The 20,790-nt window shown below is 44.7% G+C and overlaps 1 protein-coding gene across 2 annotated transcripts in view; it reads left to right on the top strand.

The window, feature by feature from the left end:
* The window catches only part of OLFML2B (olfactomedin like 2B), a 185,655-nt gene that overhangs the window by 5,478 nt on the left and 159,387 nt on the right, over positions 1 to 20,790 (top strand). The window contains exon 3 of one of the 2 annotated variants that reach the window (XM_056523569.1): positions 13,989 to 14,157. In XM_056523569.1, coding sequence (XP_056379544.1) covers positions 13,989 to 14,157 — 169 coding nt within the window. Of the gene's footprint in view, positions 1 to 13,701; positions 14,158 to 20,790 lie in introns of those variants that run through there. The other variant, XM_056523568.1, reaches the window with a different exon arrangement.

Here is a 20,790-nt window from a genome sequence, read left to right as displayed (position 1 = left end):
TACCCCACAGGTGTTTCATGACTTTTGCATATGTAAAAAAATAAATAAAAATTTTCACAAAAATGTGTGTTTCCCCCCAAATTTCACATTTTTGCAAGGGTTAATAGCAGAAAATACCCCCCAAAATTTGTAACCCCATCTCTTCTGAGTATGGAGGTACCCCATAAGTTGACCTGAAGTGCATTACGGGCGAACTACAATGCTCAGAAGAGAAGGAGTCATATTTGGCTTTTTGAGAGCAAATTTTGCTCGGGGGGCATGTCGCATTTAGGAAGCCCCTATGGTGCCAGGACAGCAAAAAAAAAACGACATGGCATACCATTTTGGAAACTAGACTCCTTGAGGAACGTAACAAGGGATAAAGTGAACCTTAATACCCCACAGGTGTTTCACGACTTTTGCATATGTAAAAAAAAAGATTTTTTTTTTACCAAAAATGCTTGGTTTAGCAAAAATTTTACATTTTTAAAAAAGGTAATAGCAGAAAATACCCCCCAACATTTGAAGCCCAATTTCTCCCGATTCAGAAGACACCCAATATGGGGATGAAAAGTGCTCTGCTGGCGCACTACAGGTCTCAGAAGAGAAGGAGTCACATTTGGCTTTTTGGAAGCAAATTTTGCTCTGGGGGCATGCCGCATTTAGGAAGCACTTATGGTGCCAGGACAGAAAAAAAAAACACATGGCATACCATTTTGGAAACTAGACCCCTTGGGGAACGTAACAAGGGGTAAAGTGAACCTTAATACCCCACAGGTGTTTCACGACTTTTGCATATGTAAAAAAAAATAAAAAATTTTTACACTAAAATGCTTGTTTTCCCCCAAATTTTACATTTTTACAAGGGATAATAGCAGAAAATACCCCCCAAAATTTGTAACCCCATCTCTTCTGAGTATGGAAATACCCAATAAGTGGACGTGAAGTGCACTGGGGGCGAACTACAATGCTCAGAAGAGAAGGAGCATCATTGAGCTTTTGGAGAGAGAATTTGGCCATGTGCATTTCCAAAGCCCCCGTGGTGCCAGAACAGTGGACCCCCCACATGTGACCCCATTTTTAAAACTACACCCCTCACGGAAGGTAATAAGGGGTGCAGGGAGAATTTACACCCCACTGGCATTTGACGGATCTTTGGAACAGTGGGCTGTGCAAATTAAAAATTTTATTTTTCATTTTCACAGACCCCTGTTTCAAAGATCTGTCAGATACCTGTGGGGTGTTAAGGCTCACTATACCCCCCTTGTTACATTCCGTGAGGGGTGTAGTTTCCAAAATGGGGTCACATGTGGGTATTTATTGTTTTGCACTTATGTCAGAACCACTGTAAAATCAGCCACCCCTGTGCAAATCACCAATTTAGACCTCAAATTTACATGGTGCACTCTCCCTTCTGAGCCTTGCTGTGCGCCCCCAGAACACTTTGCGCCCACATATGGGGTATCTCCGTCCTCAGGAGAAATTGCGTTACAAATTTTGGAGGCTTTTTTTCTTTTACCGCTTGTGAAATTTTAAAGTATGGGGCAACACCAGTATGTTAGTGTACAAAAATGTTTTTTTTTTACACTAACATGCTGGTGTAGACCCCAACTTTACCTTTTCATAAGGGGTAAAAGGAGAAAAAGCCCCCCAAAATTTGTTAGGCAATTTCTCCCGAGTACGGCGATACCCCATATGTGGCCCTAAACTGTTGCCTTGAAATACGACAGGGCTCCAAAGTGAGAGCGCCATGCGCATTTGAGGCCTAAATTAGGGATTTGCATAGGGGTGGACATAGGGGTATTTTACACCAGTGATTCTCAAACAGGGTGCCTCCAGCTGTTGCTAAACTCCCAGCATGCTTGAACAGTCAATGGCTGTCCGGAAATGCTGGGAGTTTTTGTTTTGCAACAGCTGGAGGCTCCGTTTTGGAAACACTGCTGTAGGATACGTTTTTCATTTTTATTGGGGGGGGAAGGGGTGGTGGGGGGGGGGCAGTGTACGTGTGTATATGTAGTGTTTTACTCTTTATTTTATGTTAGTGTAGTGTAGTGTTTTTAGGTTACATTCACACTGACGGCGGATTACACTGAGTCTCCCGCTAGGAGTTTGAGCTGCGGCTGCTGCAGCTCAAACCTGAAGCAGGGAATTCACTGTAATCCGTCGCCAGTGTGAATGTAACCTGTACATTCACATGGGAGGGGGGGGGGGGGCAAAACTACAACTCCCAGCATGCACTGACAGAACGTGCATGCTGGGAGTTGTAGTTTTGCAACAGCTGGAGGCACACTGGTTGGAAAATACTGAGTTAGGTAATAGAACCTATTACCTAACTCGGTATTTCCCAACCAGTGTGCCTCCAGCTGTTGCAGAACTACAACTCTCAGCATGTACTGATTGCCAAAGGGAATGCTGGGAGATGTAGTTATGCAACAGCTGGAGGCACGCAAGTACAACTCCCAGCATGCCGAGACAGCCATTTGCTGTTCCTGAATGCTGGGAGTTGTAGTTTTGCAAGATTTAGAGGGGTTCAGGCTGGAGATCACTGACAGTGGTCTCTAAACTGTGGCCCTCCAGATGTTGCAAAACTACAAATCTCAGCATGCTAAGACAGCAAACTGCTGTCTGGGCATGCTGGGAGTTGTAGTTTTGTAATATCTGGAGGGCTACAGTTTAGAGACCACTGTCAGTGATCTCCAGCCTGAACCCCTCTAAATCTTGCAAAACTACAACTCCCAGCATGCCAACACAGCAAACAGCTGTCAAGGCATGGTGGGAGTTGTAGTTTTGCAACATCTGGAGGGCGACAGTTTAGAGACCACTCTCTAAACTGTCGCCCTGCAGATGTTGCTAGGCAACAGACTCTGGACACGCGGCGTCATACTTACCTCCACCGCCGCCGTCATCTGGAGCTCCGCCGCCGGGTAAGTGACCGCCGCTGCCGCCGCCGCTACTACACGGTTCCCCCCGCTGTGCCCGGACACCGATGGGCGGGCACAGCGCGGGGAACCGAACTTTAACCCCCCCGCCCCCAGTCTGCTATTGGTCGGCCGCTCCGCCGATCAATAGCAGGGATAGGAGGGGTGGCAACCCTGCCACCTCACTCCTATCTCTTCAAGGGGGATCGAGGGTGTCTTGGACACCCCCGATCCCCCTTATTTTATCGCGGCGCCGCCGTTGATGGGCAGGGGGAGAGCGCTCCCCCTGCAAACACCATAGATGCCGTGATCAGAACTGATCACGGCATCTATGGGGTTAATGCTGCCGGGACCGGCGCGATCGCGGCCCCGGCAGCTGCGGTGGGACTCCGGCTGTGATTGACAGCTGATTACCACCCGCGATCTCCTGCGCTGCCCGCAGCAGAGCAGGAGATCGCTTGGACGTATGCATACGTCCATTTGCGCGAACGTGTAATTCGCCTGGACGTATGCATACGTCCAATAGCGGGAAGGGGTTAAAGTATTCTACTGAGCGCTGTCTCTCCTCACTTGCCAAATATAAGCTCCTATAGAAAGTGTATGGGCGGGATATATCAAAACCTGTGCAGAGGAAGAATAAAGCAGTTGCCCATAGCAACCAATAGGAACGCTTCTTTCACTTTTCATAGGGATTTTTCAAAAATGAAAGAAGCGATCTGATTGGTTGCTATGGGCAACTGGGCAACTTTTGCACAAATTTGCACAGGTTTTGATAAATTTTCCCCCATGAACCTGTGTTTGACTAAGTTGTCTTTGCGTTCCTTCTCAGTGATTGGAAGTTATCTGTATACAATTGTGTATATAGAGAGAGCTGTCAATCAGTGATTTGCACCACCCACTTGACTACATTGCCTAGAATGGGCAGAGTTTTATATATATATATACTAGCTGAGTACCTGGCATTGCCCGGTTTTTCCTTCCTAATCCTTGCTGGGGAGGAAAATCAACAAAGGAGGAAGCTTTTGACTTCACATCCTGTCCTCATATATTGTTGTCATATCCCAACCCCATATCCCGTCCTCATATCCCGTCCTCATACCCCGACCTCCTATCCCGTCCTCCTATCCCGACCTCCTATCCCATCCTCCTATCCCTTCCTCCTATCCTGTCCTCCTATCCAGTCCTCTTATCCCGACCTCCTATCCCGACCTCCTATCTCGACCTTCTATGTCGACCTCCTATCCCGTCCTCCTATCTCGACCTCCTATCCCGTCCTCCTATCCTGTCCTTCTATCCCGTCCTCCTATCTTGACCTCCTATCTCGACCTCATATCCCATCCTTCTATCCCGTCCTCCTATCTCGAAATCCTATCCCGTCCTCCTATCTCAACCCCCTATCCCGTCCTCCTATCTCAACCCCCTATCCTGTCCTCCTATCTCCACCTCCTATCCCGACCTCCTATCTCCACCTACTATCCCGACCTCCTATCTCAACCTCCTATCTCGTCCTCCTATCTCGACCTCCTATCCTGGCCTCCTATCTCCACCTACTATCCCGACCTCCTATCTCAACCTCCTATCTCGTCCTCCTATCTCGACCTCCTATCCTGGCCTCCTATCCCGTCCTCCTATCTCGAACTCCTATCCCGTCCTCCTATCCTTGGATGTGGTGAGGAAAAATGACCTTAAGGTAGGCGCTCAGAAGTCCGCAGAATTTCACAGCCAAGTCATAGAAGTGAGTTAAATTCAGGCTTTATTATTTCATAGCATCAATAACGCGTTTCGGGGTCAGCATACCCCTTCTTCAGATTGACAGATTTATAAATCTGTCAATCTGAAGAAGGGGTATGCTGACCCTGAAATGTGTTATTGATGCTATGAACTAATAAAGCCTGAATTTAACTCACTTATATGACCTGAGCGCCTACCTTAAGGTAATTTTTCCTCACCACATACAGTTCACCAACAGGATTTCCCTTCAGATCCATCCTGAGACCTGTGGGCTTGCACAGAATCCTTCTTTTACCTCAGTTAGAGGTTACATGCGTATATTATATACGCTCCAGGTGAGCGGCCATCTATTAGACCCCCTTTTACCCCACATTTTGTGGGGACCTCACCATATCCCAGGGTAATGCACTAGGCGCCTTTGTGGGCCTTTCCCTTTTTTCTCTTTTCTACAGGTCCTCCTATCCTGACCTCCTAACTCGACCTCCTATCCCGACCTCCTGTCCCGTCCTCCTATCCCGTCCTCCTATCTTGATCTCCTATCTTGACCTCATATCTCGACCTCCTATCTCGACCTCCCATCCCGTCCTCATATCCCGACCTGTAATATGTGTACCAGGTATTGAAATATCTCCAGCCGTACGGAAGTTATGTGAGAACATACATTTCCCATTGATTTGCACGGGACTTTAAACAAAAACCCCGACCCTCACAAATGGGGGTAGTTAAGGGTTAAATTAACTATCCTATATTTTAAGTGGACATATAAGTAACATGTGACCAAGTATTATCGAAATATCTCCAGTCATTTGGAAGTTATGCAGTAACATATATTTCCCATAGAGTTGTGTGGGACTTTAAACATAAACCCTGCCCTTGGCAAATGAGAGTGAGTAAGGGTTAAATCACCTATCCTATGTTTGTTGTTGACATATAAGTAACATGTGTGCCAAGTTTTATGTTAATATCTTTAGCCGTTTGGAAGTTTTTGTGGAACATACATACATACACACATACATACATATATACATATATACATACACACACACACACACACGTTGAGTTTTATATATATATATTTATATATATATATATATATATATATATATATATATATATATATATATATATATATATAAATGACACATTATCCTGGTACTTGTCCCACAAAACTATATATCAACTTGGTACTCAAGACAGAGTGCTTTCGGCTGCAAAAAGTAAACCAGGCCTAAGTGAATACAATTCCTTGTGTTAATTGGAATATATATAGCAAGCTTCAAGGGTACAGGAATACAGGCACTGACCAAGAAGGGAACCAAGGAAGCCAGGTAGGTAACGAACAGCTTTAATCCAATGCGACGCGTTTCACCGCACTTCCGCGGTTTCATCAGGCTGAAGAAACCGCGCAAGCGTGGTGAAACACGTCGCATTGGATTAAAGCTGTTCGTTACCTACCTGGCTTCCTTGGTTCCCTTCTTGGTCAGCGCCTGTATTCCTGTACCCTTGAAGCTTTCTCTATATATTCCTATTATCTTCGGGAAGGCTGCAGACCGATATCACTACGTCAAAACGCATATCCTTGTTGTGTGGGAATTTGCACAACTCGGCAGGGTGAGCCTTCAATTTACCCTTCCTCCCCACATACCTGTGATCCCGTTGATTCTCCACAAGGGAGCGCCTGTTCTTCTTTTGTGTTAATTGGGGATGTCTAAACCAGTGTTTCCCAACCAGGGCGCCTCTAGCTGTTGCAAAACTACAACTTCCAGCAAGCCCGGACAGCCTTCGGCTGTCCGGGCATGCTGGGAGTTGTAGTTTTGCAACAGCTGGAGGCACCCTTGTTGGAAAACACTGGTCTAAACAAGCAACAGCAACGTGGAACCTGTGGGTTCATTTTGCTTAAAGGGGTTGTCCGGTGTTCTGTAATTTTAAAGAGGCCCAGAAGTGTCAATGCAATCAATCAATGGCTGAGTTGAGTTACCGCGTAGCCAGAAATTGGTTAGTTGGGTGTTTTCTGGCAAAAACGGAGACTGAGAAGTTGTAAACAATGGGGACTCGGGACAGGTAAATATTGCTTATATTATAATTTTTTTTTTATCCCAGCCTGGCCACTTTTAAAAGACAAATTGACCTTCTGGACAACCCCTTTACAAAAAATATCATTACAATGGTCCTATTTTGCTCCTTAAACTACCTTAATCACCCATAAAGATCCTCATCCAGTAGTTTTTGTAACTAGGACTTTAGCATTACAGAGTTATAAAGTTTTAAATCCCTGCACACATCTGCAGGAGTCAATTTCCCATACAGGTGTGAAAGCGCTTCAAGTTGTTTAAAGGAGTAGTCCAGTGCTGAAAAACGTATCCCCTATCCTAAGGATAGTTTCAGATCGTGGTGGGTCTGACCGCTGGGGTCCCCTGCGATCTTCTGTATGGGGTCCGGCTCTCTGGTCAGATAGCGCGTGTTGACCACCGCATGAAGCGGCAGCTGACTGGCCCCCTCAATACAACACTATGGCAGAGATGGAGATTGCTGAAGGCAGCACTCCGGCTCTGCCGTAGAGTTGTATTGAGGGGGGGTGTCAGCCGCTGCTTTGTCGTGCGGTGGTCAATACGCACGAGTCAGAGCCCCGTACAGGAGATTGCGGGGGCCACAGCAGTCAGATCCCCGTGATATGAAACTTATCACCTATCCTTAGGATAGGGGATACGTTTTTCAGCACTGGACTACTCCTTTAACCTCTTTAGGACATAGGGCGTATGGATACGCCCTGCATTCCGAGTCCTTAAGGACCGAGGGCGTATCCATACGCTCGTGGGAATTCCGGTCCCCACCGCTAGCCGGTTGGGGACCGGAGCCGGATGCCTGCTGAAATCGTATAGCAGGCGTCCCGGCATATCGCCCAGGGGGGTCATTATGCCCCCCCATGTCGGCGATGGCCACAGATCGCTGGACAATTCAGTCCAGCGATCTGCGGCGATTCGGGGTCAATACGGTCTCCAGTGACCCGGTGACCCGGAATTACTGGCTGATCGGGCTGTCTCTGACGGCCCCGAACAGCCATAGCCTGCAGGGGTGAGGTGGCACTGGTGCCACCTCACGATCGCCCTTATTCGTCGGCCGGTTTACCGGCCGACCAATCAGGGCGCCAGCTGCGGGTGTCACTGCCGCAACCCGCTCCGCTCCTCTTTCGGAGCACGTGAGCGGGTGCCGGACGTAAACCTCGGCAGCTGGGGACCCCGATCCCCGGCGTCAATTTTGGGACCGGGGCCCCAGGAGCGGCGGGACTGACCTGTGTCCCGGAACAGCAGCAGGAGGTGAGCGACAGCCTCCTGCTGTTGCTTAGCAACAGCTCCCAGCATGCAAAAAGGGCATGCTGGGAGCTGTAGTTATGCAACAGCAGGAGGCAGACAACAACAACTCCCAGCATTCCCTTATGGGCATGCTGGGACTTATGGTTTTGCAACAGCTGGAGGCACATTTTTTCTATGGAAAGGTGTACCTTCAGCTGTTGTATAACTACAACTCCCAGCTTGCACAATCAGCTAAAGTGCATGCTGGGAGTTGTAGTGGTGCATCTGCTGGTTGCATAACTACAACTTCCAGCATGCCCGTTGGCTGTCGGTGACTGCTGAGAGTTGTAGTTTTGCAACAGCTTAAGGAACAATGGTTGTGAAACTCAGAGTTTTTTTTTTACCTAACTCAGTGTTTCACGACCGGTGTGCCTCCAGCTGTTGCAAACTACAACTCTCAGCAGTCACCGTACACCATGCACCGTACATGCTGGGAGTTGTAGTTTTGCAACAGCTGGTGGCACACTGGTTGTGAAACACTGAGTTAGGTCACAAACTCAGTGATACATAACCAGTGTGCCTACAGCTGTTGCAAAACTAAAACTCTCAGCATGTACAGTCTGTCAGCGCATGCTAGGAGTTGTAGTTTTGCAACAGCTGGATGTCCCCCCCTCCCTCCCCTCCAATGTGGGGGGCGGAGGTTTACAGTAAGTATCCGGCTGCAAGTTTGAGCTGCGGCAAATTTTCTGTCGCAGCTCAAACTGCCAGCGAGAAACTACTGTGAACCCCCGCCCGTGTGACTGTACCCTAAAAACACTACACTACCCTAACAAAAACCAAAATAAAAAGTAAAAAACACTACATACACACATACCCCTAAACAGCCCCCCTCCCCTCCCCAATAAAAATGAAAAACGTTTGGTACGCCACTGTTTCCAAAACGGATCCTCCAGCTGTTGCAAAACAACAACTCCCAGTATTGTCGGACAGCCATTGACTGTCCAGGCATGCTGGGAGTTTTGCAACAGCTGGAGGCACACTGGTTGTGAAACACTGAGTTAGGTCACAAACTCAGTGATACATAACCAGTGTGCCTACAGCTGTTGGAAAACTAAAACTCTCAGCATGTACAGTCTGTCAGCGCATGCTGGGAGTTGTAGTTTTGCAACAGCTGGATGTCCCCCCCTCCCCTCCAATGTGGGGGGCGGAGGTTTACAGTAAGTATCCGGCTGCAAGTTTGAGCTGCGGCAAATATTCTGCCGCAGCTCAAACTGCCAGCGAGAAACTACTGTGAACCCCCGCCCGTGTGACTGTACCCTAAAAACAGTACACTACAATAACAAAAAATAAAATAAAAAGTAAAAAACACTACATATACACATACCCCTACACAGCCCCCCTCCCCTCCCCAATAAAAATGAAAAACGTCTGGTACGCCACTGTTTCCAAAACGGAGCCTCCAGCTGTTGCAAAACAACAACTCCCAGTATTGTCGGACAGCCGTTGACTGTCCAGGCATGCTGGGAGTTTTGCAACAGCTGGAGGCACCCTGTTTGGGAATCACTGGCGTAGAATACCCCTATGTCCACCCCTATGCAATCCCTAATTTAGGCCTCAAATGTGCATGGCGCTCTCACTTTGGAGCCCTGTCGTATTTCAAGGCAACAGTTTAGGGTCAGATATGGGGTATCGCCGTACTCGGGAGAAATTGTGTTACAAATTTTGGGGGGTATTTTCTGCTTTTACCCTTTTTAAAAACGTAAAATTTTTGGGAAAGCAAGCATTTTAGGTAAAAAAAATTTTTTTTTTACATATGCAAAAGTTGTGAAACACCTGTGGGGTATAAAGGTTCACTTAACTCCTTGTTACAATCTCCGAGGGGTCTAGTTTCCAAAATGGTATGCCATGTGTTTTTTTTTTTTTTTTTTTGCTCTCCTGGCACCATAGGGGCTTCCTAAATGCGGCATGCCCACAGAGCAAAATTTGCTTCCAAAAAGCCAAATGTGACTACTCCTCTTCTGAGACCTATAGTGCGCCAGCAGAGCACTTTTCACGCCCCTATGGGGTGTTTTCTGAATCGGGAGAAATTGGGCTTCAAATTTTGAGGGGTATTTTCTGCTATTACCCTTTTTAAAAATGTAAAATTTTTGGGAAAACAAGCATTTTAGGTAAAAATTTTTTTTTTTTTTTTACATTTGCAAAAGTCATGAAACACCTGTGGGGTATTAAGGCTCACTTTATTCCATGGTAGATTCCCCGAGGGGTCTAGTTTCCAAAATGGTATGCCATGTGTTTTTTTTTGCTGTTCTGGCACCATAGGGTCTTCCTAAATGCAACATGCCCCCCAAAAACCATTTCAGAAAAACGTACTCTCCAAAATCCCTTTGTCGCTCCTTCCCTTCTGAGCCCTCTACTGCACCCTCCGAACACTTTACATAGACATATGACATATGTGCTTACTCGAGAGACATTGGGCTACAAATACAAGTAAAAATTTTCTCCTTTTACCACTTGCAAAAATTTAAAAATTGGGTCTACAAGAACATGCGAGTGTAAAAAATGAAGATTTTGAATTTTCTCCTTCACTTTGCTGCTATTCCTGTGAAACACCTAAAGGGTTAAAACACTGACTGAATGTCATTTTGAATACTTTGGGGGTGTAGTTTTTATAATGGGGTCATTTATTGGGTATTTCTAATATGAAGACCCTTCAAATCCACTTCAAAATTGAACTGGTCCCTGAAAAATATCGAGTTTGAAAATTTTGTGAAAAATTGGAAAATTGCTGCTGAACTTTGAAGCCCTCTGATGTCTTCCAAAAGTAAAAACATGTCAACTTTATGATGCAAACATAAAGTAGACATATTGTATATGTGAATCCCCAAAATTTTTTTTTCTTAATATCCATTTTCCTTTCAAGCAGAAAGCTTCAAAGTTAGAAAAATGCAAAATTTTCAAATTTTTCATCAAATTTACGGATTTTTCACCAAGAAAGGATGCAAGTTACCACAAAAATTTACCACTATGTTAAAGTAGAAAATGTCACGAAAAAACTATCTTGGAATCAGAATGATAACTAAAAGCATTCCAGAGTTATTAATGTTTAAAGTGACAGTGGTCAGATGTGCAAAAAACTCTCCGGTCCTTAAGGCCAAAATGGGCTTGGTCCTGAAGGGGTTAAGATCCGGCTACGCTGCCTTTAACCCCTTAAGGACTCAGGGTTTTTCAGTTTTTGCACTTTTGTTTTTTCCTCCTTACCTCTTAAAAATCATAACCCTTTCAATTTCCCACCTAAAAATCCATATTATGGCTTATTTTTTGCGTCACCAATTCTACTTTGCAGTGACATTAGTCATTTTACCCAAAAATTCACGGCGAAACAGAAAAAAAAATCATTGTGCGACAAAATCGAAGAAAAAACACCATTTTGTAAACTTTGGGGGCTTCCGTTTCTACGCAGTGCATATTTCGTTAAAAATGACACCTTACCATTATTCTGTATGTCCATACGGTGAAAATGATCCCCTACTTATATAGGTTTGATTTTGTCGCACTTCTGGAAAAAATCATAACTACATGCAGGAAAATTTATACGTTCAAAAATGTCATCTTCTTACCCCTATAACATTTTTATTATTCCATGTACAGGGCGGTATGATGACTCATTTTTTGCGCTGTGATCTGAAGTTTTTATCGGTACAATTTTTGTTTTGATCGGACTTTTTAATCACTTTTTATAAATTTTTTAATGGTATAAAAAGGGACCAAAAAATATGCTTTTTTGGACTTTGGAACTTTTTTGCGCGTACGCCATTGACCGTGCGATTTAATTAATGATATATTTTTATAGTTTGGACATTTAAGCATGCGGCGATACCACATATGTTTATTTATTTTTTTTATTTACACTGTTTTATTTTTTTATGGGAAAAGGGGGGTGATTCAAACTTTTATTAGGGAAGGGGTTAAATGACCTTTATTAACACTTCTTTTTTAACTTTTTTTTTTGCAGTGTTATAGGTCCCATAAGGACCTATAACACTGCACACACTGATCTTTTACACAGATCACTGGCGTGTATTAACACGCCTGTGATCAGTGTTATCGGCGCTTGACTGCTCCTGCCTGGATCTCAGGCACGGAGCAGTCATTCGTCGATCAGACACCGAGGAGGCAGGTAAGGGCCTTTCCGGTGTCCTGTAAGCTGTTTGGGACGCCGCGATTTCACCGCGGCGGTCCCGAACAGCCCGACTGAGCAGCCGGGATACTTTCACTTCAGACGCGGTGGTCAGCTTTGATCGCCGCGTCTGAAGGGTTAATACAGGGCATCACCGCGATCGGTGATGTCCTGTATTAGCCGCGGTCCCGGCCGTTGATAGCCGCCGGGACCGACCCGATATGATGCGGGGACACCGCGTGACCCCGCGGCATATCGCGGGAGCCGGCGCAGGACGTAAATATACGTCCTGCGTCGTTAAGGGGTTAAAATACTTTTTCAAGGGACAGTGACCAAATCTACATTTTCCTGACTGAATTTCCTAAGCTATATTATGCAAAGTTTAGTAAACTATATTTTTTCTGGGATTGGGAAAGGAGTTCAGTAAAGTTTACAAGCTGTTTCACATAATCCTAAAATCGAAAGTCTCATTCCTGGGTTTTGCATGTTTGATCAGCTTTATTTGAAAAAAAGATATTTGTGGGGTTCACAGTGGGACATTGGGTTAACCCCACTTGGTTACTTGACGAAAACATCAGGGACTACTACCCTCATCATAGCCATCTACGCTTCCCGTAGCCATCACATCATCTGTCTCCTTGCCCTATCAGCTATCTAAGACTGGGTTCACATATATCAGGCGTCCAGCACAGTTTCTCTCTGGTGTGCGCAGGAGGGAAACTGATGCTAGAACTGATCCCATTCATTTGAATGGGACAGTTCACAATCATCCAGCATCTCAATTTTAACACCGGATGGTTGGACACGCCGAATAACAAGCTGCGCTCCCCTGTCTGGTGCCAGAAAAAATGGACGCCGGATGCCATACTACTGATGACAACTGATGACAACAGATGACAACGACATCAGTTGTGTCAAATGCTGGACATATGTGAACCCAGCTGAGCAAAGTGACAGATCCCTTTAAATATTGAAAAAACCATAGAACTATCTGTTTGTCACATTTGTCACTTACAGTTTTTAATTTTTGTTAAATAGAAGTAATAAAAAATTAAACATATTGGAGACCACCTGCTTGGTTCAGCTCTCTGCACGGTTACCAGGTAGGGTAGATCATATAATCTACAGATTAAAACATTTGGATCATTGACTTCCCCACCTTTTTATTACACGCAGCCTTCTATATTTTACCGTCTTATGTAAATAGGGAGCTCCTAGGGCAAGGAAACGCTGCGTCTGCAGTTTGTCATCGGGGGCCGTGATGTTTGTCTTGGCACGGTTCGCCGTAAGACATTTACTACAGAGAATAACACACCTGATTTTCAAATAGTTCCTGGCAAATGAAAATCTCTTATAAATTGCTGTATCAGTTTCTCAACTGGAAAAGTAGTTACGATTCCCTAAAACTCCTCCCCCACCTTTCGTCCCTTGAAGGACAAGACTAGGGAGCTGTGGCAGCCAGTTCCCCCAGCTGCTCCGAGCTCCAAGAACCCAGATCTTATCCTTAGTTCTTCAGCACCTTTAGCCTTTTCTTGTGTTGTAACTTGAGAAGACTCTGAGCGGAGCTAAAGAAAGAAGCCCCTGCCTCTCTTGTCTGGCTGCCCCTTTCATCCCTCTGCAGTTCAGAAAAAGCAGACAACTCCACAGGCTGGAAGTCCTTCTCTATTATACATGATGAAGACAACCTGCATTTCAATGTGAAGAGCTGATCCAACTCTAACTTACTTTTCACAAGTGAATAGATGCTTTGCCACGACTTGCTTTTGTTGGGTTCTTAAGATTTAGAAGGTTCTTTGGTTACTCTGTGATGCCCAACTTATGAAAGTCTAGACACCAAATATTTGGAGTTGTATGGTGACATCCATCTCTTGCTCTTCCTATGGCTCCACGCAGGATTATGTTACTTCTTCTATGTTTCATTCATTTCATGGGTTCTATCGCCCTTGGAGAAAGAAGCAAGAATTTTAGTGCTCCTCCCGTTCAGCCAATGGAATCCTATACAAGTTCAGAAGAGAAGAACCTGGAGGACGAGTCTGAGAACCAAGAGAACATTTTATCTCAGGTACCACAATATTTGCATGACTGTAATGTTTGATGCGTTGGGGTGTCCATAGTGGATAGGGTCACTATCCATTAACTTACCATGTATTTATAAAGTGAATCCACATTTTTAAGTTAATAGCTTTTCAGTTTATTTATAGCAATAAGGTATTGGTTGTATAAGGGTGCATTCCCACCTGGTGTATTTTGCTGCGTATTTTCCTACCCATTGACTTCAATGGGAAAATAAAATACGCAGCAACAAATACGCAGCAAATACACAGCAAATATGCCAGGTGGGAACGTACCCTTAAGCAGAATATGAAATTGTATTACTAAATATGGATATATTGGAAAAGTCCTAAGCTTATTTACATTCACCCTAAAGCAGGGTTTCCAATCGTCCAAAATGTCTGAGAAATTTGTAAAAAGTAGGGGGACTTTTTTCCACCGTCCATAAAAAAATTGATATGTCTTGATTTTAGTTTTTTTTTATCTGGAGAAGCTTATTCAGATAATTATGATTGTAGTCATCATCTGACAGTTCACAGTAGAGACTGCTAATGTTTGTACCTTAATGGACCTATATCGCTTATGAACATTATCATGATGGTTTTCGGTGTGCATGTAAAAAAATGTCAGATGTCTGTAATTTTTTAAAAAGTTGTCCAGAAATTAAATAAGGAAACAGCAGCAAATGGTTTGGGTCAAGAAAAAAAAAAAAAAAAAAACACAACTTCTTAAAGGGGTTTTTCCATCTTCAAAAAAAAAAAAAAAAAAAGCCTCCTGGGAATCTTCTGGGCTCTGTGGGGCTACCAAAGATGGTCAGGAAGTCTTAAAGGGGTACTCCGCTGCTCAGCATTTGGAACAAACTGTTCCGAACACTGGAGCTGGCGCCAGGAGCTCATGACATCATAGCCCCACCCTCTCATGACGTTACACCCCGCCCCCCTCAATGCAAGTCTATGGGAGGGGCCGTCACTGAGCAGCGGAGTACCCCTTTACCAAACGCTGAGCAGCGGAGTACCCCTTTAAGCAATTTGCCGAACTCCCATTTGACATTGATGGAAATTGCATAAACAGCATAGCCCCTTGAGCAGCGCTGTTTATGTAATGTCCACAGTTATGGAAACAGCATAGCTCCCGGTGCTGCACATTTGTGCACCTCCCAATAATGTAATTGGGAATTAAGACAGCCAACTTGACTGCTTTCTGCTTCCTGACAATCTCAAGCTAGATGAGGCTTGGAGGACATCTTTTTTGTAGATGGATATACCCCTTTAATCTACCAGCAGTCTAGTCCATGCTTCAGCGGTCTCTGAAGGTCTTTGTTTACAACCTACTGGTGAGTGATCACAGTCAGTGGCATGACAGCTCCCATCTCTGAGAAGCATGTGACCGCTGAGACCAGTGATTGGCTTTAGTTACTACCCACTGCCAATTTGTAAACAAAGACCACTGGGTCATTAGAGACTGCTGGATCATCAGAGACCGCTGGATCATCTGCACTGGATCACCAGGGGATTAAAGAGATGATTAGTGTTTTTTTTTATTGTAGATCATTTGCTGCTTTTTATACATAAATCGTTTTGTATTTTTTTATTTATTTTTTAAACCTGATAACCCCTTTCAGGCTCTGTTCACACCGCCATCACAGCTTCAATTACAGCAGAAACAATGATGGCAGCACTGGACCCATTAGACATCAAGTATGCCTGATGGACTCCATAACTTATAATGGAGTCCGTCTGGTTCAATCGTGGTATCTGTTTTGACAGGAAGAATAATGCAGCATCGTGCACTTTTTGTTGCCAACAAACCTCATGAAACTAATGACAGAGGTTCCAATCTCTGATGGATTCTCTGATGGTAGAGTGAAGGAGGAAGCAGTGGGGATGGAGGGATAGGGGGATGGAGGGGTAGGGGCAATTCCGACTTTTTCTAGGGGTCCCTATAATTACTGTGTACACATCTGATGCTACTGCTCTATGATTATACTGTATAGTAGAACTTCAGGAAATCTAGTAGAAGTTTATACCTAGTTCCTAGAGTTTCACACAAGCATAATACAGTGTTTTTCTTCATATTATGGCTGAAAGACCCATCCCAACTGTGGGTCTAGATCCCAAAACTTACAGCATCATTGGCCCTTATTTATTAAGAGTGTTGTGTAGGTTTCTTTGTGGGTTTTAATTCCCTACAATTTATTTTCCACGGTATTTACTAAGGTTTCCCTACATTTTCCACTTTCCCTACACTTTGATTTTTTTTACCCATGTTCTGATCTGTCGGGTTTTCCTCAGCTCCAATCCACCACATTTTATGTGGAAACCTTAGTAAATATGTTGGGTTTTTGTGAAAATGTCAGGAACACGCCCCTGTTCTGTGACCACGCCCCCTTTCCACAACAACCACGCCCCTTTCCCGGGTTTTCAATTCTGGCGCAATTTCTGGCGTAAAATCTGGCGCAGACAGAATTTCTGGCGCGATGCACCAGAATCTGGCGCACAACCCGACAAAACATGTCGGGTTTCCAATAGTAAATGAGGGCCATTGAGTGTGAAGGCAGCCTAAGTGTAAGTTCACACATTTTCGGTATGTGTAAAAAAAATTTGGGATGTCTGCAATTTTTGAGAAAGTTGTCCAGTCTTTTTTATTTATTTATTTAGACTGGCTACCCTTATTTTAGGTAGATATAATGTTTGAAGACCAGAGCACCAAACCCTAAGACGTTTTATTGCAGAGTTGAAAAAATCTGTTGGACATTACCAAGTTCCAAGCTACTGATGGATCCTCTGTCGATAAAGGAAGCCTAGAAAGGGAGCACATTTTTTAGAGAAAGCAGTGGGGGATGGAGGGGTAGGGCCAATTCTGACTAGGGGTTTCTATGATTACTGTGTACACTGATGCTATTTACTTATACTGTATAGTAGAAATCTAGGAAATCTAGTAGAAGTTTATACGTAAAAGTGAGTTTCCCACAAGCGCAATACAGCTGATTTTCATCATTTATATTGTGGCCACAAGACCCTTCCCAAATGTGGATCTAGAACCCAAAACTTAAAGGCACCCTAAGGCTAAGTTCACACATCAGAAAATGTACTTCTTCTGTAATTGGAATACAAAATGGCCATAAGAAAAAATATACCATATTTTTCGTCCTATAGGACGCACCGGCGTATAAGACGCACCCAATTTTTAGGGGCAAAATCTAAAAAAATAAAGATTTTTAACCCAATAGTGGTCTTCAACCTGCGGACCTCCAGATGTTGCAAAACTACAACTCCCAGCATGCCCGGACAGCCGTTGGCTGTCCGGGCATGCTGGGAGTTGTAGTTTTGCAACATCTGGAGGTCCGCAGATTGAAGACCACTGCAGGAGGAGGTAATAATCACGTGTCCCCGCCGCTCCTGACCCATCACCGCTGCCCTGGATGTCGCTCCATCGCTGTCGTCGTGTCCCCGTCGCTCCGGAACGTCTCTGCTGCCGGCCGGGTATCCTCGCTCTCCGTCGCCACCATCACGTTGTTACGCACGCCGACGCACGTACGCGACGACGTGATGACGAGGAAGGAGAGCGCCGGCATACAGGGGATCCCTGAACGGAGAAGACACCGAGGAGGCAGGTAAGGTCCCTCCCGGTGTCCTGTAAGCACTAACCCGGCTATTCAGTCGGGCTGTTCGGGACCGCCGCGGTGAAATCGCGGCGGTCCCGAACAACCCGACTGAACAGCCGGGTTTGTGTCACTTTCCCTTCAGACGCGGCGGTCAGCTTTGATCGCCGCGTCTGAAGGGTTAATACAGGGCATCACCGCGATCGGTGATGTCCTGTATTAGCCGCGGGTCCCGGCCGTTGATGGCCGCAGGGACCGCCGCGATAGGGGTGTATTCGCCGTATAAGACGCACCGACTTTTTCCCCCCAGTTTTGGGGAAGAAAAAGTGCGCCTTATACGGCGAAAAATACGGTAGATATTTTCTCCCGATGTGCACATAAAATACGTCTGTAAATTTTCCGATGTGTGAACTTACCCTAAGACTGGATTCACACATCAGGGAATCTGTACTGAAATTTTGATACAAAGTACAGGGCAAACACCAATCACTTGCAACGTAAAAATCTGCAGTGGATTCTAGGCATTCTGCATTTTTTTTTACCTTAGGTTTCATTTATTGCTATACAGCAGAAAAAAAATAAAAATAAATAAAAAGTACAAATTATGTAAAACCTTCAGATTCGATTGCAGATATAAGTTGGTTCCACAGTTATTAATGTTATGCTGTATGTAAACCTAAACTAAATCTTATTACGGGAATGATCATTCTTAGCAAATATAAAATTTTACTAGAAACCTGTACAATCTGTATACATAATGCAGAACATTCTAGCTACTGCATATCTACACATCTAAATTATTTATTGATCTACTTTGCAGCTAAAAACAACTCTGTTACCTGATCTTCTTTAGAGAATTGAGAAGTTTATCAGATTTTTTAGGCAGTTTACAGTGTTTTTTTGTTGTTGTTGTTTTTTTTGGGGGGGGGGGGGTGGGGGGGGGTGGTGATACTGTGGTTTTTAAAGGGGTTATCCAGGGAAAAAACTTTTTTTTAATATATATATATATATATATATCAACTGGCTCCAGAAAGATAAACAGATTTGTAAATTACTTCTATTAAAAAAATCTTAATCCTTTCAGTACTTATGAGCTTCTGAAGTTAAGGTTGTTCTTTTCTGTCTAAATCCTCTCTGATGACACCTGTCTCGGGAAACGCCCAGTTTAGAAGCAAATCCCCATAGCAAACCTCTTCTAAACTGGGCGGTTCCCGAGACACGTGTCATCATAGAGGATTTAGACAGAAAAGAACAACCTTAACTTCAGAAGCTCATATCTACTGAAAGGATTAAGATTTTTTAATAGAAGTAATTTACAAATCTGTTTAACTTTCTGGAGCCAGTTGATATATATATATATATATATATATAAAAAAGTTTTTTCCTGGAATACCCCTTTAAAGTACTTTTATAGCCAAAGTGAATACAAAAGGTATGAGAAAGAAAGCGGAACATGCTGGCACTAGGACCGCACGGAAATGCACCTTCTCCATAGACAGCAATGCATTTCTGGGCGTATTCCCTCAAAAGAACTGACACGGCAAAGGCTCGAATCAGGATTTGGCAACTTATACTAAATTCCGCCATGTGCACGGCGCAGCAGAATCGAAAGAAATCGAAAGAAATGGGGCTCTGCTGCAACAGTTTTTTCCGCTGGATTGGCATTTTCTCAAAGAAAAGTTATGGGGGGGGGGAATCCACCCGGGGGGGGGGGGGGGGGGGAAATCCACCCTTATGGCGGCTTTTGATGTGTGAAAAACTGTCCGAGGTGGTGGCAGCCAATAGAAACCAGAGAATATTGCCATTACCGCTGTACTGAGGAATGCAGTGGTTAAGGAGCTGACCGTGCCAGAGGATAAAGTACAATCAATGTATAATAATACAGTACAGCAGTTCCCATAGACACAAAGCTCCAGAACGCGAGGAGAACATGTCTATGTATGGGCAGAGGTGAAGTTTACTGTCAGGTGCAGACAATGGGCCTTACAGTAATTACATACACCGCTAAATGACGCGTCTTTGTCAGGTCGCAGCCTCGGGGGACATTCTGTCTCTACAGCTTTTGGAGATTACTGAAAAAATGAGCTAAATCTCCAAGCACAGACTTCTGCTACTTATTTTACCGAATGTTTAGAATTTCAGCTAAATTGAGAGATTTAGCAAGATTTAAAGTGAAACCAGGACCTCGGCAGAAATTGTACTGGGAGGTTAATAGGATGCAGCTTCTAGATATATTCTGGCAGAACATGTTACTCTACATATAAGGCAAAAAAAAAAAAAAAGGTAAGAAAATGACACAAAGACTTAAGTCAATAACAATGGATTTCATCATATTCAAAATACTAAAACATTTAAAGGGTACGGTATTTTTCGCCCTATAGGACGCTCCGGCATATAAGACGCACCCAATTTTAAATGAGGAAAATCTAGAATGCAATGTAAAGTATAGGTCACAGTGATCTTCAACCAGCGGACCTCCAGATGTTGCAAAACTACAACTCCCAGCATGCCCGGACAGCCGTTGGCTGTCCGGGCATGCCAGGAGTTGTAGTTTTGCAATATCTGGAGGTCCGCAGGGTGAAGACCACTGGTATAGGAGGTAATACTCACGTGTCCCCACCGCTCCAGACCATCAACGCTCATCACAGCTGCCCTGGATGTCGCCCTCCATCGCTGTCGCCGCGTCCTGGGGTGTCCCCGTCGCTCCGGAAAGTCTCTGCTGCCCGGTATCCTCACTCTCTGTCGCCGCCATCACGTCGCTACGCACGCCGCTCCTATTGGATGACGGGGCGGCGTGCGCGACGACGTGATGACGACGAAGGAGAGCGACGGTCATGCAGGGGATCCCGGCACGGAGCAGACACCGAGGAGGCAGTTAAGGTCCCGGGTTAGTGTCACTTTCGCTTCAGATGCGGCGGTTAGCTTTGATGGCCGCGTCTGAAGGGTTAATACAGGGCATCACCGCGATAGGTGATGTCCTGTATTAGCCACGGGTCCCGGCTGTTGATGGCCGCAGGGACCGCCGCAATAGGTGTGTATTCG

This window comes from Hyla sarda, chromosome 6, assembly GCF_029499605.1.
Source record: "Hyla sarda isolate aHylSar1 chromosome 6, aHylSar1.hap1, whole genome shotgun sequence".
In the NCBI taxonomy this organism is placed as follows: domain Eukaryota; kingdom Metazoa; phylum Chordata; class Amphibia; order Anura; family Hylidae; genus Hyla; species Hyla sarda.
This window is presented reverse-complemented; position numbering and strand designations above follow the sequence as displayed.